Below are 20,384 nucleotides of genomic sequence, written 5' to 3' on the forward strand. Positions count from 1 at the left end.
TATTTTTTTATTTGTATCAGCATTTATGAAGGCATATTTCCATATGGCAGGGTCTTTGAAAGAAGAGCATGGAAGTTTTGACGCTGAATTGCTCTACAAGAAAAGACACATTTTCTGGTGACAGACTGCAGGGATGAACATGGAAGCACAAGGCACCCAAAGCATCCTTCCCCAGCAGCAGGAGAGCACGAACAAGACTTAAAAGTACTCAACTGCCAAGTATCCTTGTTTGTCCTTCAGTGGAAAAGCATTACAAAGCCTCTTCAACACGGACTCTGTCAAAGGGACAGGGAAGAACCAAATAAAAGCATTTCAAACCCCAACCAATTAGAGTATCCTTGGGCTTTTCCCGAATCTGTGCACTTTATTTCTTCCCATCTCATCAGATGTGATTTAAAAAGAGTCTGCATTTCAAAGGCCACCCTTCCTGTGCCCATTAATGACCTGCTTTGGAATTTATGGCCTAAGAAGAGGGAGACCTCTTGATTTCTTTACAAGATATGTTGATTAAAAGTTTGATAATATTAGGAGGTATTTGGGGATCTTACTTCAACTAGAGAGTCTGAATTCACTTTTAGAGACTACAGAACAGCTTAAACAACAGCCATTTAAATTAGTACATGAACAGGTGTTGTGATTTATAATGTAAACTTAAACAACAAATACAAATAGCCTTTGGGAGATGTTCACAAGACAAAAATCATGCCCGAGAGGCCTTTCTCATCCCTTTTTTCCCCGGCAAGTAATTACTTACAGTATTGCTGCATACTATAATACATGAGGCTCTAGTACTCTCATTGCCTGTTTAAGCACTGCAAACACACACATTACCTTCTTACTAAACAGTTTAGATGAACTGTTTCTTCTCAGAAGACCGAAGGATTACTACATTGAAATTCCGAAGTAGGAACAATATGAAACACCATATATACGTAATTATTGTGCGTGCATGTTTTTTTAGGTCTAAATATATATAATACATGCTATATAGTGATATGTATATTTCTAGCTGTGTAGATGTACTTATAGAAAATTCCAAGCATTCATTTAAACAGCCCAACTGAACTGAGTTTCAGAGGTCCTTAACACACAAAAATGAGCCATGCGAATGAATGACTGTACCCACACGTGCACTCACTCTTATGCAGTCTCTATGGTCACATAGATGCTCGTATGATCCTTTTTATCCAGAATTTCCACAAATTCTGTACAGTAATATGGATCTGGCCTCAGAAGATACAGCATGTAGGTTTTAAACAGACAGATACAAAACCTGGTACAAATATATACTGCCAAAATGGAAAAAGAAGATTGATTCTTAATTAAAAGTTAGGAGATGTAAAGAGTACTCCAGCTTATTCTAAAAATAGGAGAGAATTTACTTGTTTGCCTATTTCTTTTCCAGAAGCCATAAGTTTAGGGGAAAGACTACAGATTTCAGAGATTTAATTTTCCACAAGCAGAGGACATAAATTAAAATACAGCAATCCAATCCCATTAATAGTGTAAGAAAAAGCTAAGTGGTTGCTTTGGTCTTTGCTTTCACAAACTTGTGTCAAGCTCAGTGACTTCAAAGAGATTTCCATTTCATTTCTACAAATGAGGAGAACAGACAGACAGAGAGTCTCTGCCATCCTCTGATGCCTGAAGAAAACAGAAGAAAAACATGCCTGTATCTCATTCGCCTAATGATTTTAGCTGCAAAAGGAATCCCGTGGTCGGCAGACGACCCTCAGGGCAAGGGCTTGAGGTCTGTCACAGTGTATAAGGCTTCTCCAAACCCACTCCATTATCTTCATTATTGTATGCCAGGAATAAAAGGGGACTGACTCCTCTTCTGAAGTTCAAGTTAGAAAGGACAGAATGTTGCATGTAAAATAACACTGTGTGACTTCAGTAATAGGTTTATGCCTTTGGGGGCCTAATACTAAAGCTGCATATAAGGATTTTCCACAGAATTTGAGAGAAGAAAAATGAGCACTCTATTAGTTATGAGTAAAATTCCACAAGTTTTAGATCCACTGAAACAGTCCATGTCTCTGCATCGGCATGACTCACTGTCAATCACATACTTTCACACAGCAAGAGTAAAAAGGCAAGTTTAGGGAAAAAAAAAAAGGGCATGGAGCTTTAGAGCTAAGAATAAACGCCTAAGGAAAAAAAAACAAAACCAAAAACATCCAAAACCATACACATACCCAAAGAGGAAAAGGAAGTGACGAGCTTTTGGAAAAGTAGGCAACATGCTTTCCTACAGGGCATATCAACCAATGGCATTCATACAACAAATCAACATGAAAACCATTTACAAGCAGAGTGATCCTCCTCTTGTCAACTCATGTGTGAGCACATGTATATGTTTACATTATGCTTATATACGTGTGCATTTGCACTCTGAGCAGGATATCATCCCTTACTGACAAAATTTACTAATTTTAACTCATATTTTCTAACAAATATCATTTAGGAAAACCTCTCCCTGTATCAATTAAGATTCTTAGAACCAGTCAAAGCAGTTATCAGCATTTTGGAACACCTCACTTGTCCTCAAAAACCCATTTCAGAGAACAGAATTCCTTTCACTGACTGATACCAGGGTTGGATCAAGACTTGAAGTTGTCTACCCAGCCCTTCCATTTTTTTTGATTTTGAAGAAAAAGGCCATTTGAAAGAAAAGTTGAAAACCACATTTCCCACAGTAATTCAGAAGACAATTTCAAACAATAAAAAGAGAGCAAACACAGCCCATTGTACAAGTTAAATAATATATAAACTTTTGAGTACATAGAGAAATGGGAATCTGGCTCATATCTGGTCTTTGAAAGATTCACAGGAAATTGATTTAATTAAAACTTCAACTACTGGTGCAAACATTTCCCTTTCTTCCCAAAGGGAAATAAAGTATTATATTATTGTTGTTGACATAAAGCAGCAAAGCTTAACCAAGATTCTTGGTCTCCATCTTACAAAGCTCCACAAACTAAAAATTATTACTGAAATACACAGTGATCACAAATTGCTGAATTGTTACCTACATGTACTATCAAGGATACCCACTTGTAACATCTTATTCATGGAGAAATTCATTAATATGCTAATTACCTGACTAGCAACAAGTCATGACTGACAACTTTACTTTAGCAGTACATGAAGAAGACATGACAATAATTTTCTGCTGGAGTTCAGAGAGACATTGTCCTTGCATCAGTACATACCACACTTAGGGAAAAGGACTCGTATTTGTGGAGGATCCCTAAGAGCAGTCTTGCCATCTGCACCCAGAAATATATATTTTTTAATTAGCCACTTTAAAAACAATCATGTTGGCTGAAGGGAAGGGGGAGGGAGACTTGTCAAAATGATGTATTTGTCCCTCACCACCTTTCAATGCTCTTATGCAAGTCTAATTTTCTTCCTAGCCAGCTCACCTCTCTGGCCTCCTTTTGTTTCATGTCCCATTTCCCATTCTCTTCTAACTTCTGAACTTTTGTTAGTTCGCTTTTAAGGAGAAAGGGAAAAAAAGCTCAACTCTTTCCTATTCATTTTTTCCTGGATGGGGAGTAAGCAGAGACATGAATATGGCACCCTCATAATGATTTAACTAGGGCTTAATGAAATTTTCATCACAACCTGCTGTTCAATTTAATAGCCTTTGAAAGACAATAGAACAATGGCTAGAGGGAAGAAAAGATTTTTTGTTGCATGCATTTGCAAAGCCCAACATTCAGTTGCTCCCACTCCTCTCTCTCCCAATCTCTTCACAAAGCTGTAGATCTTTTGTTTGTACTGTATATTTTCATTTTAGTAGAGCTGAGATAATGCACAAGCTCTGTAACCATTCTCATGTCTATCTATGGCCTTTCCTTAATGGAGTCTGTGCAGCTTGTGCAACCTCATACTCAACAGAGTATTTATACATTGCCCACAACTCCCTGTTCTTTCCTCTCTCTCTCTCTCTCAGATAAAAGCCTGGTTTCCCTCCCAGCCCCCACCCTGCCCAGTCTTTTCTATCCGAAGGCAAAAGGTATGTTATGGCACTGACTATTAAGTCAATGTAAATTCAAAAGAAATTATATAAGTAACACTCCAAAAAATGCTTAGCCAAAGAATCTGTTTCCCAGCAGACCTTTACTGTGTCCTCCATTCAAGAGAACACTAATTTACAATCCTGTCATGCTTGTGTGTGTGACAGTGTGCTTGTGTTTGCATCCATATTTTCACTCTGGTATGCAGGTTGTCCTAAAATTTTCTTGTAGGTACTGTCAATTCATGCTTCTACACTGAAGTGAGTTCTGAGGACCATGCTTTTAAGCATTTGAAATACATTTCCACAAGAGAATAGGTGAGTGTAAATGAAAATACAGTGCCATTACTGCGCACTAGGGAACAAGGCTCGGTATGTTCTCACAACATGCTTACAGTGCCCCGAAAAGCTGGCTGTAAATTTGCATGCTGAATACCTACGGAGAATGCAGGGAGAACTTCATCTTCCAGTCAGGGCTTTGACTCTGCCCCAAACAGGCAAAAATTGAAATGCTTGCTTAAAGGAAAGCTGCTCTGTGGCTTCTCAGAGGTGAGATGGTCCATCTTAGCCTCAGTGTAAGTGCCCCCATCACTGACGGGATATACATTCTCAAAAAGAAACCAAATCTACAGAAATTATCCCTATATGCCAAGGCTGAAACTTGCTGGCCAGACATGATGCAGAGAAAACCTGTACTGTGTCTGTTTGTATAGCACCCGCACTACAGATAAATAAAGGATGATGTGTTCCACCCAAAAGCTTTCATGAACTCCCAGTTTAACTTCTTACCTTTCAAATAATGACATGCCTGCTAGATAATTTCACAAAAACCACTGACACTCCTGATAACATTGCTTTTAGCTCTAGAAAGGGGGGAGAGGGGAGCAGTGAAGTAAAAGCACCCAGGTGATTAAAATTAGTTCATTGAATCCAGGTTGGGCAGGCTGCTGTGCCTATTGCAACTGTGACAAAAAAAAAATTACCAGACTTTCATTTGGGAAAAGCTAAAAACATTAGCTATGATGGGATATTCCTGAAATTTATCTCTAATGTAGACAAGAAGTATAAGTTCTTTACTTTAATTCTGCTAGAAAGAAAAAGCAAACAGAGCAGAAAAAGGGGAAGATTAAAAAGTATACATATCCAAAGAAATTGGGAGAAAAGAAAAGAAAACAAAAAATTTTGGTCAGTTTCCCAGGCCTTACCTTCTGGCTCATTTTTGATGAGCTCTTCCATTTTTCTTTGCTTAAGGGTGTCTACAACATCCGCTAGGCTCCCTTTGCGCCTCTCGGGGGTTCCCAGGGCTGTGCTGGACAATGACTCTCCACTCTGACGCCCACCTTCTTCTGCCTTCAAGGGTGAGGTAGATGAGTTGTGCGGGGCAAATGAAGACATCACTTTATTGCCATCAACTTCCTGATAGGGGAGAAAAACAAGATGAAACATTTCTTTCTTTTCTTAAAGAAGAAAAAAAATAGAGACAGAAAGAAAGAAAGAAGAACAATCCTTTGTTCTTTGAGTTCATTGCTGTTTGTTCTTCTGTTGAAACCTTTAAAAAGGCATGCAATGCTTCAAAAACACCCAGAACAAAGCCTACCCATAAAGCATAAACCAAGATTACAGGCTGGAGTGAACAAAGATCAGCTTCCAAGAGAGAGACATAAAATACAGTTTTTCCCTAATTGAGAAGAAGTGTTGTACTCATAGGTTTCCTAATAACAATGGTATTGATTACCTTTAATTGTTTGTTCTTTTACAGCTTTCTTTCTAAAAAAAACCCCCTTCAATTTTTACAAGGACCATTAATTTCCTGACTTTATAAAGTACTTAATGTCTTGATGGCTAGTTGTTGTAAGAAATAAAATAGTAACCAAATGCTAAATGCCCTTCACCATATGACTTATTTTAACTCACAGTTCAAGCAGTTTCTCCCATCTATAAAGGATGAAGCAATTGGTTTCTGCTTTCTAATTCTGTTCCTATTCCACTCTTCTGCCTCAAACCTTCGTTTCTCATAGAGACAGTATTTTTCACAAAGGTGGTCCTAATGACTTTAACTGGCAGCACAATGGCAAAAGTCTGTGACTTCCTGGAACGTACACACAACCCTCCTCACGTGAGAGTCCACAGAGGTCTACTCATTAATTTTAATGGAAAGCAAAACTGGTTCCAGCATCTTCAAACTTGCCTTCATTAATGTGAGAGCCTTCTACTCCATGTCTTCTCCAACACAAAGCAATGTTTTCTGCACATATTCCTTTTCCTTTTATGTCTCTGTTACACCCTACCTTTCTGTACACATCTCTCAAACCTATTTCTTTCCCTGCTAACGTAAGCCTTCTATACCTACAAACTCAGGCCAATGTCTCCAAACAAAGCTTGGGGCAGAGTACACGCACTGCATAAAATATAATGCTATAAACGTGTATAGCTTTTACTTTGATTTGATCTTCCAGTTTGGTTTTATTTTCACTATTCTATTTCCTTACATTTTTGTACTCCAGATGTTCAATGAATATTATTTCTAAAAAAGCCACTGGATCATCTTGTGATCTGAGTTATAGACTTGGTTGAAAAACTCTTAATAATTTTTAAGTTGTTTTCATTTTATAGGGTGTGTGTATATATAGAGATACACACACACACACACAGAGTTTTCGGTGATTCATAATATAATTTTATAATTTTTTTCCTGATCAATTTTTGGTATCTCTGCACAAATAAACCCCAATATTTCAGAAAAAATAATGTATATTTTTAAAAATAGAACATAAAATGCTAAATATTATTTCAACAAAATTTGAATAAAGCTACACATATGATATTCAACAAAGAATATATTTGTTTTTATGGACTAATTCGTTGTGGCAAAAAGATTACCCTTGGTTAAGAAAACTTTTAATGCTAACAGTTTTGAGCAGCTCGAATGTGTTATACTAGTGAATAAATTCCCTAACAGAATCGGATTTAACTGAGATTACAATCTGGGCCATCATATGCCCCAAAAGCCAAACCCAGTGCTGTTAATGAGAGACTTTCTACTGACGTCAATGAGCTTTTGACCAAGCCCTAAAAAATTTCCCGACTCTAGTAAACAGAAACACTTCTTTTTTTTTTTCTTGCAACTCCCTCCATTTTTATTCTGCACATGGAAAATTACTAGTTCCGAATACTGAATTACAAAAATTAGATGAAACCAAATGTAATTTTTTTCACATATATAGGCCTGAATAAACTGGGTTTTAACACCAATTTAGACAAGCAAAATAGTTAACTTCAGCATCAGTTCAGATGTTATCTAAGATTCAAACCTATTATCACCAAGCTGCAATTTTTTCCCCTACAAACAAGGCCAAAAGAGGAAGTATCTTGGAAGCTGCTTTTTTATTTACACTTTGATCAGATAAGCCAAATATCATCCTTAGTTACAGTTCTTAAATCTACCTGTATCATCAATTACATATAGGAACAGTACTGCTCCTCGTTTTACCAGAAACAAATTTCTTGTTGCAATCCAAAGCAGGCTCCGAAGACATTCACTCGTGTTTGTGCGTGTCACACACTGGTCACAGACACAAAGTACTTGCAACAGCTGCCTAAACCTCAGGTATCATCTCTGCTGTTTTCACATACATTTTAGGTACATGCAAGAGGGGATTTTTAAAGTACAAATATATTCTGAGTATAAAAGCTTTTCGTTACAAGAGAAGTGTAAGAACACAAGGATTGAAAGATTATTTAAAGTAATACACGATGATTTTCAAATCACAAATTGCTTGGCTTTTAAATGGAACTCGCAAGTATTTTCAAAACTACTAAAATTTCTCTGCCTCGCTTTCTGGGGAAAAGGAACTGTGAGGGGAATAGGACAAGGCAGTAATCTGTGGGCAAAGCATCATGAAAGGACTCTGGATACTCAGTTTCTAGTTTTTTCAAATGTTTTGTGAAACCACAGAAAAAAGTCACATTTGTTTCTGTACTTCAGTTTCCTACTTGTAAAACAGGCACAAAAGAAGTGATTTCTTATATTGCAAAGTTTTTTTGAATGATAAACTCACTAATAACAGAGATGCCTTCCTACTGCAATGTTGGCTAAAAGCATTTATATAGTACCAGTTAAGAAGACTTCACAGCTGGATAAAAAAGGCAAGGGAAGTGTTCTACATATTTTTTTAAAGGCGAATTATATACTAAAATATACAACTAAGTAATCATCCCTGAAAACAATCACATTTCCTTAGACTGCTCTTGTTAGAGGTGCACGTATGCAGTGTTTGCATATCACATACATGGGCTATTTATATACTTGTGGGGTTTAAGACACACTCCACTTAATCAAAACACATATACAGTAGGGGAACAGCTGCAATCACATCTCAGTGGGCTAAATTACAGTACACCAGTGAATTATTCACTCAAAAAGATCTGCAGCAATCACACATTCACTGCGTGATTTGCAATCTAAGAGGGATCCTCTCCTTTCCATACCGGCAGATGAGCACACAACATCAGCTTCTGCTGCTGCTGACAGTTCAACATGTATCCTCTAGCACACCAGCTCAAGAATCTGCCCTCCCCACCTGCCCATGATCTTTTTATTCTGTCATTCAGAACAACAACCTGACATGCACAATTGTTATCTTGCCTCTCACTTTACGTCTCTCTGTTCTATTTTGCTCTTTCTTATGCCATTACTGGGGAAAGTGAAAAAGAAACTTTCAGTGGGTCTGGATTTTTACTTCTAGCACATAAAAAGAAAGGATACTTCCACATAAAGCCTGCTTGTGTCAATGGTTGTATAAAGGTAAAAAACTTCCAGTAAAGAAAATCCTCTGATACTGCATATGAGAGTTTAACTATCCCCTTGAAAACACTCAAGAGAAATCTTTAATGGCAAGAAAGATATGTCAGCAACAGTGTAAAATTAATCCCCTGAGAAGGAAGTTCCCTCCCAACAAGTGAGATTTAGCAGGTTCCTTTTAGAAAAAGGACAAATCGACATGACTTTTTTCAGTTTAACTGCGAGAAAAGCAACAACACCGTAAGGAGTGGTATTAAATAACATAAATATCTACTACTGACATTTTAAAATTAAATCCATCAAGTCACACACAAGACCTATCCCTCTGCCACCAATACGGTGGATAAACAGCTTTTACTGGAAAACAGGCTCTCTCAGCTGCGCAACCATTTCACCTGTTCAAGTTTGATTACATTCCAGCCTCTGGCACTGTTAATCCTGGTAACAGTTTGATGCAGTAGGCAGCTGCTTGGTGGAAGGGGCTCTATTGTTCATTTGCATTGCGAATTGCTCTGCTAATGTGCGCTGGCACAACATTTCCTCTAACTCTGAGCTGGGATTGTACTCACCAACACCTGATGCTGCTGCTGCTTCTTGCTTTTCCAACTTCAGAAAGGCAGACAAGGACCTACACAGATCCTGCTGAAGTGAACACACTAGGCCCTTCTTTCCCCCCACAACAGCAACAAAAAAAGGGACTGGCCCTCGTTTTGTGTCTTCTGCCTCTGTTCCAAACTAGAATCCACAGGAAGACTCATTCATTTACAAGAAAGTTGCCTTGATATTGCCAAACAGCTTTCCACCTATGGAGGAAATACCTCTTCCAAGGTTCAGTGATAAAACAGGCTTCTGCCCTTTCAGGATGAGGTCAATAATCTTCCTTTGTTAATCTTGGGCAAGCTTTACTTAATCTAGCCCCCTTGTCACCTTTGTGATTGACAGGAAAAGTCATGTCACTGGACAATGGACTTACCCTCATCGAGCAATATCTTTTCTGAAGATTACACAATATTACCCTTGCTCTCATAAAAACTGCAAACATTTTGCTGTTTAAGAAACTATTCATTCCAAGTGTATCTTTTGAATTGTCTCTCTGTTTCCAGGGTCCAAGTGAGGCCTATTTCAGTTCTCCAGAGGGACAGTGAAAGACTTAATGAAAAGAAACAGGTTGTACTTGGTGAGATTTCCAAAATATCTCTTAGTGCTCTAAATAGATCTTATCCTCTCCTTCCTCATCTAGAGACGCACATTATTCCTGTCTGCAATTAAACTCAGACAGAAAACTCTGCTTCTGTGACATTAAAATTTTGTCCCAAACCAACCAAGAACTGAAGCAGAAGAAAACTCAGAACGAACTCTGAAACTGTTAATTACCACCATATGGTATGCAAGGGGCTGCATCTGCAAGGGAAAAAAAAGAAAAAAGATATCAGGAGAATCTTCTGAGTTTGCAGCCAGGAACACCTGAAATAAAATATTTGTGTCTTTAAACAAGCACTGATATTGTCTAATTTTCAGAAGCCTGTGATCCTAAAAGCAACCTAACAGGTTCTTTTTACAAAGCTGGAATTCTGCCCATACTTCGCTCTTTTATAACATATAAAGAAGTCACAAAGGCAGTATTTTTTCTCTGCTTTCTACATTAGAATGTAGGCCTATCTATTTTATAGTCTCCATAGTGACCAGGAAGCTGCTAACAGTATGACATAAGAAATAATCAGAAAACAGAATACTTCCACTTCTGAAAACAAATTATTCTCAAGCAGTTTAGTAATGGTTCCTATTTATTTTTATTTATTTCACCTAACAATATTTTAGGAAATTAATATCTAGGTTTATAAAGATTCAACAGCATAGCTACTCCAACTGAAAATCTGAAAGCTGTAAAAACCTCCCACTGCCCACATGAGGTCCACCAGCAATTATGAGAAAACTAAACTTGACATTTCCAATATTTTTTAAGGTTTAAAAGAAACAAAACAGACACACAGTATTCACAAAGCAAAAATGATCTTTCATTTTTTTCTTAACCTTCCATTTACAATCTTTGTCTTAATTAATGTAATGAACTTACTTTAGGAGCATAAGTGCCATCAGCTTTCAAGGGGAATCATAATTTCAAATCACTTAAGTGATTTGGAAAACTCTCCCTTTCTATGTTCCATGTTACAGGGGCTGCAGGGCAGGTATTACCACAAAGCTGTGTAGTTTATGGTGGCTGTCAACCTGGCACCTTCAGGAAGATGAAATACATATCCCATAAGGCTTCCCAGTGGACACTGTTCATCTTACAATTTAAAATGTCTTTGCATCTATCTTATATTTAAATAGGTCTTTTGTCTATAGGTTTTCCTCATTTCCACAGTTGTTCATAAGTGGTGGACAAGATCCCAAGGAGATTTAAAAGAAACAGTGAAGAATACAGTTAGCAAAAGAGAGACTATATAGAAGAGCACAGAGGAGGAAAAGAGGTGGAAAAGGATAAATAGATCATTAGAAGAATCAACAAGGACACATAATCCAAGGAGGGATAAAAGCAATGAAGGGTGTCACATAAACCAACCAAAAAAGATGTACATCCAGAGGCCATGGTTCTGCAATTAAATCCATGCAAACCAACTGCTATCCTTACACAGATTATTTTTTCCCCAGGACTGTAGTTTTAATGATGACAAGGGAATGAAACGTAATGGAGAGTGAAGAAGTTAGTGAACGGATCAGAAGAGTCAGCTGAAGAGGTCATCGTGGCAGAGGAGTAAGAATTGTACCCAAATTGGGTGAACTAAACACGGTGAACAGAGGTGCACACATTTTTTTCTTGTTACTGTGACCATGCTGTAGCCAAGTGAAGTACATTCAAGTCAAATATTGGTTTGGCTTTGTTGAAATGATATATTTGGAAATCTATGATCTGTATTTTGGAAGTATTTCCAATTATTAGACTTACAGAATCCTGGTGACATCTAGTTCTCCCTCTAAAGTATTAATACTTTGCTTGATAATGGAATTTTATTTATTTTTGGCAATCATTACTAGCTCTTGTCCTTCAGGTTCTATTTTTTTTGACATTAAAGTGCTGTATCTAATTAATGCTCTTTTCTTGATGAAGCAGTAAATACACTAGCAGTGGTTTCAGTGGGAAAACTTACAGGTATTTCCAGTGTTTGTCATCCATGAACCTGGCTGAAAATGTTTAGAAGCTCAAAAAACCCCAACTATCTGCCATATGAACTCTGCTACATCAGACACTTTCCTTTCTTCTACCTTTTTCCTCCATATGTAAAACTGAAACAATAATAAATATTTCCTGTAGCTTAGGGCATTTTATATAATTGATGTAAAAAGCCTGGAGATTATTGGACAAAAGCCTCATAGCGGTTGTACTTTCATTTTTATTGATGCAATAAATACTCAGCCCTTATATTACTCTTCCATTACTCCGTGGGGAACCACAGCCCAATCACCTGAAACCGGAAATTGGGAACTTTCTCATATATCAAGCGCCACCCCACAATATCTGACAGCAACACTGAAATGTACTTTGATTTTTTCCAACTACCATGATACTCAGACTGCTGACACAACTGCACAAGCAAGAGAAAATTTCAAACCTTTCCAAGGTTTGGAGATGAGCTGGAAGAAACTGTTCAGTTGCATTCACACAAAAGGCGTAACTTGTAATGCATTTAGCACTGTTTTCTAACTTTATCCTCTGGGATTTGCAGTATGTACGACCAGATCTTTGAAGGATTTAAAGTATCTACAGGTATAAGCAGGTGCCTAGCAGGATTTTTGAAAATGCACAATAAAATATATCCATTTAATTCCCACTGGCTTCATTATAGGTCCTTAAAATAAAGAGCTGGAACCAGCCCTTTGTGACTGGGTGACCCTCTGTGCTTCTTCAACAGACCATTATCAGATATCTACAGTACAGAGCACAATCTGATAACTGATGCTTTCAAACAAATATTTCTCCTCTGGCTGTTCTGCATTCCAGCCCATCCCCAAACACACAGCACAGGTTTAGTATTTCTTTGTGCTTATCCCACCATTTCTACTTGATTTATTACAAATCAAAGAATTATATGCAAACTGTGGATCTGCTTGTAGTAAAAAATATATGAGAAACTGTTGTGAGTGAAATTTTAGAACATTTTTATTACTGAATGTCAAAGAGGAATTTTTTTTTTAAATCTTCTGCACTACAGATTTTTGTGCTACAGATTTTGGGTTCATTTTTTGCCCACCTCTCTGTCCCGTTTCTTGCAATGAAGTGTTCCCCCATATATAAAAGTAATTTGTAAATTCTATCTTAAATATAGTAAAATAGTAACAATTACTTTGTAATGGGTAAATGTGGTTAGTGACACAATTCAGGACACCCATACTCAGAGCAGATCTCTCCTGCTGCTTCTTTCTCCAGCCAAACTCATTTTAAGAAAATAACGCAATATAGGATTACATCAATTTGCTCTCTAAACACTTAACAAACAAAACTGGCATCCTGAGAACTCCTAATATGTTAGCTATAACCTGCAAAAACAAAGAACATGTTGTACTATAACAGCCTTGTTATCTTCATGCTAGTAATCTTCATGCTTAAAAATAATAAATAAAGCTCTGCAAAAGCACTTTTAAGACTTTTATGAGCTCTTCCCTGAGGGACTAAAGATCACCCTTAAGACCTTGCTAAACAAAAATAAGACTGCTTATCAAAACAGCTTGGTAGAGTCTTCAGCATACATTAAATCCTTCTAATAGTTTGGAAATAGTGCAGTATAAAACGATTATCTTTGTAAAAATACAAGCTTACTAACCATGTACAACAACTCTGGTTTTGAAAGTGTAATAAAACCTATGTTGAGTGTCAAAAACAGTTTGATCACCAGCTTTCTTACTATGAAACAAACCCATTGTCTGTGCTAACTCCTTGAAAGAAGGGGAGAGGACCATCTGAACAGCATTTTGTAATATGACAGAAGGAATGCCATAGGCCAGCAGTGGCTCCCAGACTGTTCCCGGCTTTCATATTTTAATTCACCACAATTTTCAGATGGAAAGGTCTGTCAGATTACTTAATCTGTTTTCTGGAATCACAGATATATTTCACCTCATTCCTCTGGCTGGGTGGCTGAGAGGAGAGTAAGGACAAGTCAAATAAGGTTTGGTTAAAACTGCCTCCTCTGTGCTGAGGCTGATTTGGAGGATTTAGTTCTCCAGAGAATGACCCTTCAAACTGGGGAACAAAAGAAAAAAAGAACATCCTGCACCCACAAAGGCCCATGCTCATGTTCATACTAAGGCAGAGCGATTCTGCCAAGTGCCAAAAGCAGCTTTGCAGCAAAACGGCACACTCTGTTGTGCCCACACATCTGGTGTGGTCCCAGCTGTTTCTTTCAGGTTAGCAAAATGTCTCAGACAGTGAAGTTTCCCACTCCTCCTGTGAATATTCTACACAGTAAAACCCCCCAAATCTTCGATGCTTTGAAACGCTGCCTCAGACTCACTTCCTTTCAATGCAAAATTCTTCTTATACAGCTGCTTCCTCCAGCACTCTGGACTGTTCTTCACTTGTGTTAGAGCCTTTTGGGACAGTCAGCATAAATTTCCTTCACTATTACTGGCCATATTTAGCTTTGACTCTTTCAGTTTTCCCTCAAAAATCAGCTTCTACAACTCTTTAATAATTTGCTGTTTACATCTGAAATCCCTACAAATTGCTGACTTTTCTATTGTGGCCAAAATTGGACACATTATTCCATACGCAATCTTAGAAGAGCTACGAGGAGGACAATGACCTTGTTACCACCTTTTTTGCTGTCTTGCTACAAGACAAGCTCTTATCTAATTTGTTTTAACACACCTAAGTATTTTGCAGTGTTACTGTTTTCCAAGTGCCTTACCCCTACTGATGATTTGGATTTTTGATTACGTGATCCAGCTGTTTCAATGTGTAGTCCTGTTTCTTTTGGTATTGGGGTTTTTCATTCTCCCTGGAGTACCACTGGCAACTTAATGATCTTATTGTAGTTCACTTGTTCAAACTTCTGTATCAAGAACTAGACAGCTTACAGCAAGCAAAGGACTACCTTATATAAGCATATTCCTTTCAGTCCATGTTTTTTTCCAGCCACTTGGGAACAGTGGAAGAGACCAATGTTGCTATGTGACTGGGAGCCTTTGACAGGCCAGGGTAAGCAAAAAGGCACAAGGAGGAAGGAGATCTGTGCAGAGTATATTGCCTGAATTTCTTTCTCGTTTCTACTAAAGGAATTCCTCTGAAAATCTCTTCCATTTTGGAATTTCAGAGAAGGTATCCATCTTTTTCTGACACTCAGCATATTTTCCTCTTTTTACAAGTTCAATAAAATCACATTGTAAAAAATGATTCTGCCCTCAACAACTTAATGCAATACTTTTTTTTTCTTTTTTTATAGTTACTTTACCTGGAATATTCAAATGAGATACATAAAAGACTGCATGAAGGAAGCATGGCTCAATGCTTGCACACTTCTGGACTGAAATCCATGCAACTTCCAATAATGAGCTCTTTGGGAATTATTTGGTCTTCATACTTTTGAAGATCTTGGCCCACATATGAGTATCAGGAATCTTGCACATACCCTACATGAAGGAGGGCCACAAAGCTGGTAAGGAGACTACAGCACCTCCCCTATGAGGACAGAGGCGGAGAGAGACAAGAGAAGACTGTGTGGAGATCTCACAGAACCTTCCAGTATCTGAAGGGGCTCTTCATTGGGAACTGCAGTGAAAGGAAAAAGAGTAATTGCTTCAAACTGAGAGGGGAAATTTAGTTTAGATATATGGAAGCAATTCTTTACTTTGAGGGTGGTGAGACACTGCAACAGGTTGCCCAGGGAAGCTGTGGCGTTCCCATCTCTGGAATTGTTCAATGCCAGGTTGGATGGGGCTCTGAGCAATCTGGTCTAGCAGAAGGTATCCCTGTCCATGGCATGGTGTTAGAACTGGATGATCTTTAAGGTCCCTTCCAACCTGGACCATCCTATGATTCTCTGAAGGGCAGCTGTGTGGCAAAATCCACTACACTTTTAAAATAATCATGTTCTGCTTTATACGTGTTGTATATTTTTCACAAGCCTTCTAATCTGACATCTATTTATCTACATTTACCTTGTATTCGTTCCTCTTCAAAAGACTGTAACTAGACTTACAGGATGATAACTATCAAAAGACTCTTTGCCTTCACAGAGATTAGGATCACACTATTGTTTTGGTTGGTTCTTTTTTATATGAAAGCAATCTTCTGGAAGTTTTCATTTGCAAGAAAGGCTAGAAAACATAACTGTATTAAAATGGAATAGCTACCCAAGAAATAGCCCCGTTGTCTCCACTGGAGTCTATTGCAACATAAGACATCACATTAAGAATAGGAGATTTGGAAAAAATTCTCTTGGTTCAAAATGTTTGTCTCATATATTTCTGCATTGTGTATCATCCAGCCCATGGGACTCATGGATTTGCTTCTATCCAAGTTCTCTGTTCTTTTACCTGCTTTGTACAGACCTCACCAGTTACTTTGCCCACTACTTACTCTTTTACAGTTCTTAGGTAATGACCACACAAACAATAATTTATGGGATTTTTCTAAGCTGTAACTGGTTTAAAACATTTTTAAGCATTATTAAAAACTTTTTCCCTCCAAAATTAATTTCACCTGTTCTTCTCCTCATGTATTTTATAACTTGATTTTCTTTCTATCAACAACTGTTCCATAATTTTAGTGAAAAAGAATTTGGAAGTCTGGTGTAAACCAAAGTAACTTTCTTACCTTTGGAGAAAAGATTGCACAGAAAATAAAAAAGAAGATATATATTCTGAGTTTATAAATACATTCACAGAAAGTCAGTTCCACAGAACATGTTTACAAAGAAGGAATGGAACTTATTTGGATCTTATGCACTTCAGAGGATGGTGTTTGATCAGATACTGTTAAATAAATCAGGATAATTAATAAAAATTTAGTATGACAAAAGTCAATCCACATAACACTAGTGCATAAACATAACATAGGTTAGAGCTACTCCGAATTTCTTTTAACTAATCCCCAGGACATACCTTTGTGGCATTGCATATTGGGCAAGTCAGGAAATTACATGGGCTTGCTTGCTGGGTTCCAAAGCACAGTAAAGGCAGAGCATATTCAGCATCCAAGGGTTACCAAGAACCCGTTCTCTGTTTGCTCTTCTGGGTCTTAGTTACTTCAAATGGTAACATTATGTTCTGCTCTGGGGAGCAGCATGATGTCATTTTATCATTTAAGTCCCATTCTAAAGCTCATTCAAGCAGAGATTAAACAAGACTTTAAAATGCACATAGACCCTGCAGAGAGGAGCCAGTTTAGACTGTGGTTGAGTGATGCAAAAAACCCCAATAAATTGTAATTTATGACAGATTCACAGTTCTCACTCTGCAGTTATTCTTTCTACTGTTCCTGGAAACTGCAGTCAGTAGCATTCATTGTCTACTATGAAGAGACCTTTGTGACAAGATGATATCAAGAGATGTTGTGACACTCCTGATTAAGAATTACACAGTAAGTAAACCATACAGAAATGCTAATTTTCCTTCCCTTTCTCATCACTTACCTAAATTATTCTTAGTAATACAAATGATCTTTAGTAGCTTTAAGGCAGTTCATTCTCTCATTCTCTTACGCCATTTTGTTAAAGAAATCATATTCCTGTAGCTGAATAAGTGCATTATGTATTTTCCTTAACAATTAATTTTGTGCACTATTGTACGGCATGTTCACAAACAAATAAACCAAAAACCCCAAAAACCTCAATTTTTCTACATCACAGCCAACTACCCACCATCAGGAGAGAATGAATAACTTCTGCTGGAAATAGTCTTTCTTCTCCAAGCTCCTCTTTGAATCACTGACTTCTGAGTATTCCCTGCAGTTTTCAGTCATCATGAAGTGATGCTGAAAAACCCACAGAACTGCCCAACCCAAATAAGACAGAGACAATTTTGTCCACTTTGGCTGGAAAGAATGTCAGCGTACTTTATGATGAGGAAGTACTGCTTGACTAACAGAGCATGGTCTTACAAAACTTGCCCTTTTCTGACCTTCCTGAGCTTACTTAGAAAGTGGATCTCAGGATATGATCCAAGCAGGTATCACTGTGCCTACCAGCACTAAGCTGATGTACAGAAGGTTTCTAACAAAAAATTCTCTGCAATCCATTCATTATACTTAGCAACATCAAACAGGGAAAAATAATTAAAAAGCTCCTATTGAGCACCTAGAAACCTTGAGTGCAGACAGGGGGTGAACACAAAGACAGGGTATTTGGTTGTGAGAGTGACATATTATATATATTTATTTATATATCTACTCATACAAATTTAAAGAAATTACAGTACATTTTGAAGAGGTTTCTTATTTTCTTCCTTCTATTTCAGTCTATGAGTGTCTACACTCATAGTGTACATATTAAACATACTCAAAGGAGTTACATAAAATGTCTTGATTTAAGTTTTTTTAATCTTCAGATGTACAAGTATGTGGAGATAATATATTTGAAAAATAAATTGCCTGGACAGATTCAATTACGTGAAGTAAGAGTGAAAATCACATGCAAATGACATTACAAATGGGAACTATGGTGAGAGCTTATTTGTACTGAACAAGATACAAGGAGGCAAAAGTAAGACACGTAAGACTGGTCCCTGTGAAAAGCATCCAATCTTCCTTACAGCATTTTTGACAGTATTGGATGTTGCACTTATACACATACAAAAGCTCCTCTCAATACATTTGATATTACATCTCTGATATTCAAATATTACATAGGGTCTCATAACTTCAGGTTCAAAGAAACTTTGGAAAATAGCAGGTCCAAGGAATATGTTACAATGGCACTCTGCTGCCACTTTTGATACACCTGACCACTGACTGCTTTCCTGAGTAGTTAATGGAATACATTATACATTCATGGCTATTAATATGAGTCATAGCTACAGCATGAACATTTTCTTTCTTTCATCAGTATCATGTATTAATTGAGAAGCATGGCTGTGTCCTTCACAGAAATGTATGTTACTTTCTTCCTTCTAACAAGTCCTTATGTTAAAGAAAAATTAAAAAAAATGGAAGAAGCACACACCTACTCTGCCAGCTGTCCTGTCTTTAAACCAGGTTGTACACAACCTTATCATGACATCAGTTTTATCTGATTATTTAGGAATCAGATTCATAACACAAGAAAGTATTTACACTGTAGGTTCAAATTCACATCAAGCCTATAAAAATCAAGATAGTGCTATCATATAAAAGAGCTGGTAATGTGAAAAGGTTACAGGATATATAAATCAGTTACTCAAATCAGCCCAAACATCATCTTCAGAGAAGAAAACCTTGGATTAGGAAGGCCCACAGAACAGAACAAGCGATGCACAAGTCGCATTTTTAGTGACTAAACAGAGAACTTCTGAGGACTGTCTGTAAAACCCCATCTTTTCGTAAACTGTTTTTTCATTAAGATAGTAATTATTGGCATCCTTCTCCAGATTTCACTACCCATTTGTTCTCTAAAGAGCTGGCCAGACACTGAAGGATTAGCAAGAGTTTCAGAAGATCTCCAGGCATTTACCTCCACAAGTTATTATCAGAGAAAAATGTGATTTTCAGAAGACTAAACTGTTCTGGAAACCTCACTTCCTGAACATATTCCATTTCAAGTCTTTGTGTTTATTAATTTTCATGTCAGCTATTACTCACTTAAACAAAAAGTCAAACTTTCTTTCTTGGAATGTTCCTTGGACCGTTAGTACCAGAGAGCTCAGCTTACACACAGTGTGCACTCAATAAAATACAGACAGAATTAGGTGTGACTATGTCTCAAAACAACTAGTTAAGTTTATTTTAGACTTTCCTCAATTAAATACTGATGAAAAGAATACTCTTACAATATCCAGTGAAGGCACTAATAAAAAAAAATGGAAAAGAGACAGCAACAAACACCTTTGGCCATTGCTGGTTGTTCTTATGACTGCAAGGCTGCATCAATTTGAGACTGTCACAGATTAGCAAAAGCTTGCATGAAAGTATCTGTGCTCTGCTTTTGTAACAGGTGAACCTCCAACAATGTATGGGGATAAGTAGAAGAGTGACTTTAAAATGTCACCTTTATTCAACATATTTGTTCCAGATGTATTTTGAGTCATGTATCTGCTTGCTTTATTGATTAATTTTTTTAATCTGCCATTAGCACGAACAAGTCAATACAGCTACAAAAGAAGGAACTGGACAGTGCTTTGCAGACATATTATCAACAAAATAGTCAGTTAAGCACCATTTGCAAAATGCTGATTAACTAGGGATGATGTGAAGCAGAGACACAGTCTTATTTTCAAACCCCAGGTTAAGTTATAGCATTATAGGCAATTAATAAAAATATCATATTTTTATGCAACTAAATTTGACCTCAAAAGCCACAGCAAGACAGAAAACATAGGGCCCTTCAACGTCATTTTTACAGTCATTTATCTGCCTATAACCACACTTTA

At 37.3% G+C, this 20,384-nt stretch overlaps 1 protein-coding gene across 10 annotated transcripts in view; it reads right to left on the bottom strand.

Moving 5' to 3' along the window:
* SOX5 (SRY-box transcription factor 5) overlaps positions 1-20,384 on the bottom strand; it is a 296,501-nt gene that overhangs the window by 218,948 nt on the left and 57,169 nt on the right. For all 10 annotated transcript variants that reach the window (XM_071551297.1, XM_071551303.1, XM_071551302.1 and 7 more), the window contains exon 3: positions 5,230-5,440. In XM_071551297.1, the coding sequence (XP_071407398.1) occupies positions 5,230-5,440 (211 nt within the window). The remainder of the gene's footprint in view (positions 1-5,229; positions 5,441-20,384) is intronic.

Source organism: Pithys albifrons, chromosome 3 (assembly GCF_047495875.1).
Source record: "Pithys albifrons albifrons isolate INPA30051 chromosome 3, PitAlb_v1, whole genome shotgun sequence".
Taxonomy (NCBI): Eukaryota; Metazoa; Chordata; class Aves; order Passeriformes; family Thamnophilidae; genus Pithys; species Pithys albifrons.